Source organism: Bactrocera latifrons, unplaced genomic scaffold (assembly GCF_001853355.1).
Source record: "Bactrocera latifrons isolate USDA-ARS-PBARC rearing strain unplaced genomic scaffold, ASM185335v1 scaffold_74, whole genome shotgun sequence".
In the NCBI taxonomy this organism is placed as follows: Eukaryota; Metazoa; Arthropoda; class Insecta; order Diptera; family Tephritidae; genus Bactrocera; species Bactrocera latifrons.
The window spans coordinates 1,065,380-1,071,659 of NW_017537423.1; the positions used below are offsets into that span (position 1 = coordinate 1,065,380).

The window sequence follows — 6,280 nt, forward strand, 5'->3', positions numbered from 1 at the left end:
CATACTTTTAGTACTTATTTTCTTTATAAAAATTTTAGTAGACATTTCATTCGCCTGCAATATGATCTTTTCACACCTTTTTAATGAAAAATACGATATAGTAGCAACCAAAAGTGTATAAAAATTAAAAAAAAAATTTGTTGATATTATGTAAAAAAAATATTGAGAGATGGAGAGCTTGAAAGCTCTCCTATATTGTACTAAGCTTCTGAAAGCTTTCAACCTTTTGAAAGTTTTATAATTATAATTCAGAATGAAATATTTTTTTCAAATATATGTATTTTATTAACAAAAAAGAAATATATTTTTTGAGTTCAAATTTCATTTCTATAAGAAGAATATTCTACAAAGATATTTTGGGAGCTTTCTAACTCTTTACTGCAGCCTGCATGCATTGCTTGGAACTTGTCGCACCTTAGCTCTGCAAATTTTTCTTATCTTCTTATAGAATTGGAAATAATAACACCTGATCAATATATAAAAATATGGCCTCCATTGATCTATAAGTTATCCGCGCTTAACCCCCTAAAAGCTTATTTAGTTCTCAAAAAATTATTCAACTAGTTTTCAAATAATTTTTAACCTTTAATTTTACACCGCTATTTTTCACCGTAGCACTTCCAAAAACTCCACTTTTTCTTTCCATCACACTCTCTAATTCTCTCTCTCTCTCTCTCGCCTTCACAGGTCATATGCGTCCCTCTTCGCCGCTGCTGGATTCGGTGCGCGATCAATTTGAAGACTACGATCAGTTAGCGAAAGATTTTACACGTGTATTCTTAAACGAAGAACCGTCGTGCCTACAAAATGCGCATCTCTTCGATGTAGTCTTCCTGGTGGGGCAATCGAAGCAGAAGGCGCGTTTCATAGGCGTACGCGCGATATTGGGTGTGCGCAGTCGTGTCTTTCAGGTAAGTGGAGAGCGTAACTGGTGGTATGGCACTCACTCCCGCTCTCTCAACTTTATGCTACTCACAACGCCATATTAATCGCTATCGCTTGTTTTTTCTAAAAGGAAATGCTTTACGGCATACAGACCGGTTTTGGTTCGCCACAAATACCAGTCGCCGAAATTTTCGCACGCCCCGCACCCTCACTCGTGTCACCGCAAAATCAAAAGCCGAAAAGCAACAACTATCTCACAGTGCCCGATTCCGATTCGATACGGCCGAAGAGTGTGCCATCATCGCCTATGGTGAAGCGCGCTTTTAGCCGGCTGGGTACCATCACCGCCGGTTGGGGTCGTTCGATACGTAATAAGAATACGAATCAACTGAATCCGGAGGATAAAAAGAAATGGATTTCTTCAACGGATTGTTCCAGTAAGAGTCTCAGTCCACATGAATACAAATATATCGATGTGTTTTTTTTTTCTTTTTATTCCTTTCTTCTACTCTCTGTGCGTGTGTTGAACCAATTCGTAATGTATCTTCCCTGTCTGCCGTGTAAAATAAACACCTTGAACGTTCGTTGATTATTGTGATGGTGCCTCCAATGCCTTGGAACTCGTATTTTGTGAACTACTTTTTTATATATAAATATACTCGAACTTATACTACTATTTAACTAATGCTTGTATAATCGATATTTTGAAACTCACCACTAACAACGGCACATTTTGCCGTTTGTAATGTGATGTGTTTCAAGTTTCATATTAATTTTGATTTCGTATTGAAAAAATTATTATTTTAAATTTGAATGCATTTTAAAATTGTACACATCGGTCTGCTCTATTCACCACGAACATTTTATTCACCACGAATGCCTTTTAATTCTCAAACAAACTGTTTACGAAATTTATTAACATTCTTTTATGGATCTATGTATATTTTAAAATTATTTTGAAATTCACCACACAAAATTTTTCATCAATATATTTGTTGTTTGTGCGCAAATCTCGTAATAACTTTGTCATGCTAAATCTTTTCTTAATATTATGTTAAATGCTATGAATCATATTCACCACCAACTTAATGTCGAAAATTTCAAATTGTGCGAAATGAAAAAAATCGATAACAAATAATGCTACACCAAATATACCAAATACGCCAATGAAACAAACACATAACCACATGTTAAATTCACTACATTTTGCCGAGCCTGCTATTCATTTTACTATATGGCACATCGTTGTTGAAATTTAAAAAAAAAAAAACATATTCACCACAAAACTCACCACACATTGCCAAAAAAACATGCAAAAAAATTTACTTCCATAAAAACTGCCATATTAAAAAAAAAAACTTTAACTTTAAAACATGTCGAAAATATAATAACATCAAATTCCCCACACATTTTGATAAACAAAATATTTGCGCCAAAACCATGCATTTGATTTTAACAAATCGAATTCCAATCTAACTTCAAATTTTCAATATCACGCTTTAATTAAAATTATATCATTTATATCATATACGGTTATAATCGGACAAAAAAATCTGATATAACAAACTGCATATCACTTTGCACTGTTCCAAGTTAATACTTTACATTTACATATAAAAACCGCATCATAAAATTTATATTTTGAAAAACTCACAACACCTTTAATGTTTCACCACACTTAAAAAACTAAATTTCCTCTAATAAAATGTTTTATCAAACTCACATCCCACAACAAATCGTGCTCATTTCATATTTTTCTTTATAAGTACATATTCACCGTGCTTATATGTTACTTTACTGTGTTTTTATTCACAAATTCACACATTTTGCCACTTTTTCACCTCACCGTTCATGTTGTAATTTGTACGTGAATCTGTGCTATTTACTTTCTTATACAATAAAAATGGTCATTATCAAAAAACTAACAATAAATCATCATAATGCATAAAATTACATTTCATTTCTGTTTTCTCTCTCTTTTTATCATTCATATCATTGTCATAAATATTTCATATTTCTCACGACTTCCACACTGCCACACTTCACGCTTAATTTTTACGAATCATCGGTTCCACTTATGTCCTTTTATGAATTTCATTTCGTCTATCGGTTCGTGCGCAATTTTTGTTTTCGTTTCTCTTCGCTTGCTTTGCTTCTATATCTGCAGATCGAGACAGCAAAGACAAGGATAAGGATAAACCGGGCAATAATCAGCTGGCCGTGCCGCGGCTATCGGTATGTGCCGATGCACAAAAAGTCGATCGCGCGAAGTTGGCGCAGACCGAGTTCAACATCATCGAGTTCGATCCAGACACATTTCGAGTGCTGTTGGATTATCTACATACGGGCACGTGTCCGCTGACCTGTGTCTCCATACCAGGTAAGCATCCGAAAATTATTTCAAAATGAGCGCAATATAATGAATGTATCTATTTTTTGGGGTTCTTGTAGGTCTGCTATGCGCTGCGGAGCACTATGATCTACCCGAGCTGTTGCAGGCTTGCTTTCATCATTGCAAACAGTTCCTGCGCATCGAGGTTGTCTGCCCGATGCTGATTTCGCTGGAGAACTACTACTGGCGCTACACGTCCGCCTCCGAGTTGGTCAACATGATACTCTCCTTTGTGGAGAACAAAGCGCATGCGCTCTTCAAATGTCCCGAATATCTTAATCTCTCCGAATCGATGGTGCAGATGATTATGAATCGAGAATTACAAACACCTGAGATACGCAAATTCGAAGCGATGCTGATGTGGGCGAAAAACAAGGTGGCGAAAATGAAAAATCATCCCAATAAGGATACACAATTCGAGTTCGAATGCATTATGGAACGTTTGACGCGCGATCTCAATCTGTGTCGCATATCACCGAGCGAACTCTTGACGGTGGTCTTGCCCTCGAAAGCACTCAAAAATGAGCGCATCATGGAGACACTTATGATGCAGGTAAACCTAGGCACCTATCGCATGCAGGAGCTGGACGAGTACCGGCAGCAGTTGCGCAGCCAAGAATCAGCCGAGGCGACGGTACAAGTGCATCGGGGTGGATGAGATAGTAAGAATGTTAGTTTTGATTTCGAGCATGGTGAAGGTGGTGGCGGTGGCGGTGGCGGTGGCGTCATGAGGAGACGTACAAGTGATGATCGTGATGCCGATGGCGACGACGAAGCCGAAGAAGAACAGTATGCACGTGCGATCGCGATATCTGTGCGCGGCGTCTCCACGGAAACCTACGACGCATTAGATAACGAGGTAGAGATGTATGCGAGCTTTGAGGCCACGCCGAGTACGAGTCGTGTTGCGGCGCAAATGCAAAAATCGCGTCGTAAGCGTTGGGCGGCAGATGGCGCGTCGGGCAGCAGCGATGGTGGCGGTAGTAATAGTGGTCGTAGGCACTAAATATGAAGAGTAGAGGAGGATCGGTGGTTGGCAGTTGGTGGTGAGCGTATTCGGGGTTTGTGGGCAGGTCACATTGACATTTTCGGCGCTAACTCTCGAGACTTAAGTTAGAAAATACTTAAATCAATGTTTCACTCCCAAATTGTCTCAAAAGCTTTATACTCTTTCGTTAAGCAGAACTTTGACATGATATGAAAACACGCACAATTTTAACATTTAGACAAAGTGAATATATGATTTCCAAAGCTTTCCACTGCCATAATTTGTATTTCGTTTAAACTAATTGCACAAAAAATTGTTTTACAGCGAAATTAATATACCCGGCAAAATTTTAACGAGTTTTAACTTTGTTGCTTTTTAATTCAAAACATTCCATCCCGACTTCGGGGCGCACAGCACTTTAACCGAGCTTTAAAAGTATGAAAGAAAGTTTCTACTAACAAATACATATGTATTTCTTCACTAAAGAATAGGGATCTTTCTAGTGTTTTGTCTCTGTTACGTGTCGATTTCACTTAGTTCCGTTCCAATTCCATTTCGTTCCACGACGTATTTAAGCACATTTTAGCCACACCAAGAAGCGTTACACAGTTTATTAATTCTCGTTTCGTTCCTTATTTAGTTTATTAAGTTCATTTTTTATATAATACACGTACATATTAATTTCCATTGCATTTCATATTTAAATATTGAGTTTCACATTATTTAACGATTTTAAAATGCTTTTCATGACCTTTCATAATTTTTATTTTCGCAAATTTTTATTGTTGAAGTGTTGCTGCAACTATTTTGATGTTCCACTCAAATTCCAATTCGTTCCGTTCCGATTCCATGTCGTTTCGTATGCTAATTTACAATCTTATGTGCACTTTAAATATAAACTGCAATGTTTTATGTATTTTTACATAAATAAAGATATTTGTTTTTATTATCCCTTGCCCTCTAAACCATAAACTCCGTATGCCAACACCAACCACCATGTCAACTTTAATTTAGCCGCATTTGCTGTGCCCAAAGAAAAACAACTACGCACATTTGTGTACCCGCCTAACTGTATGTTTCCACATATGTATGTGAGCGCAGTATCTGTCAACCACCTAAAAGTATGCTTTCCTATTCGAAGTATATGTATATGTATTTGTGCGTCGAAATCGAAACTAACATGCCTTCAACTGTCACATTCACCCCATTCAATAAAAATTATATAAATGTATAATATTTGAACAAATATACAAAAGTTTGAAGGAGCATTTCTGAAAACCTTAAGCACGGTTTACAGTGGGAGGGAGAGCAAATTTCAAACGAGAAAATTGTTATGCTGAATGAGAACAAAATATGAACCTAAAACGCTTACTGAAAAACAAAGACTAATATAAAATTTTTTTTTTTTAATTTAACGGTTTATTAGTAAAGAAAGAATTTGTCTAAGTGAAAAATATTTTGAAAAAATAAATAAATTTTTTTCACACTTTACTGTGTATGTATGTGTAAAAATTGCGACAATTCGTAGCTAAAATTCGTGGTATAAGTAAATTTGAAAAAAAAAATTATTATTGTAGAAACAAAATCAATAAAAGTTGTTTGGTATAGGCCAATAAAAAATTCTAACCGTTCAATGAATAAAAAGATAAATAAAATAAGAAGTAATATTAATTAAAAACGCGCATTTTTTGTGTAATTAATTGTGAAAACTAAATTTAGTACATAATTAGGAAAATTTATATGTGAAATGTAAAAAAGAAATCATGTAATACTTAAAAAACTACAAAAATATATATTATTATACATATGTACCTATGTAATTATAGTTATACATATATACAGTTATATAAAACGTTACACACGCAAACACAAGCAACTAACAGATAAATATAGTAAATTATACCATTATATACTATACATAAATTAAACGTATATTATATACTGACTATATATATGTATGTATGTACATAGCCACGTTTTACAAGTATAATTGTATATTTGACGGAAAAATTAAA

General features: G+C 35.3%; 2 protein-coding genes across 3 annotated transcripts in view; one reads left to right on the forward strand and one right to left on the reverse strand.

The window, feature by feature from the left end:
• The window catches only part of LOC108976253, a 126,428-nt gene extending 121,406 nt beyond the window's left edge, over nucleotides 1-5,022 (forward strand). The window contains exons 16-20 of one of the 2 annotated variants that reach the window (XM_018945210.1): nucleotides 688-911; nucleotides 1,016-1,322; nucleotides 3,053-3,265; nucleotides 3,337-3,927; nucleotides 4,054-5,022. In XM_018945210.1, coding sequence (XP_018800755.1) covers nucleotides 688-911; nucleotides 1,016-1,322; nucleotides 3,053-3,265; nucleotides 3,337-3,927; nucleotides 4,054-4,283 — 1,565 coding nt within the window. In that variant the 3' untranslated portion in view covers nucleotides 4,284-5,022. The remainder of the gene's footprint in view (nucleotides 1-687; nucleotides 912-1,015; nucleotides 1,323-3,052; nucleotides 3,266-3,336; nucleotides 3,928-4,053) is intronic. The other variant, XM_018945209.1, reaches the window with a different exon arrangement.
• Nucleotides 1-6,280, reverse strand: part of LOC108976256 — a 29,256-nt gene that overhangs the window by 7,444 nt on the left and 15,532 nt on the right. The window lies entirely within an intron of this gene.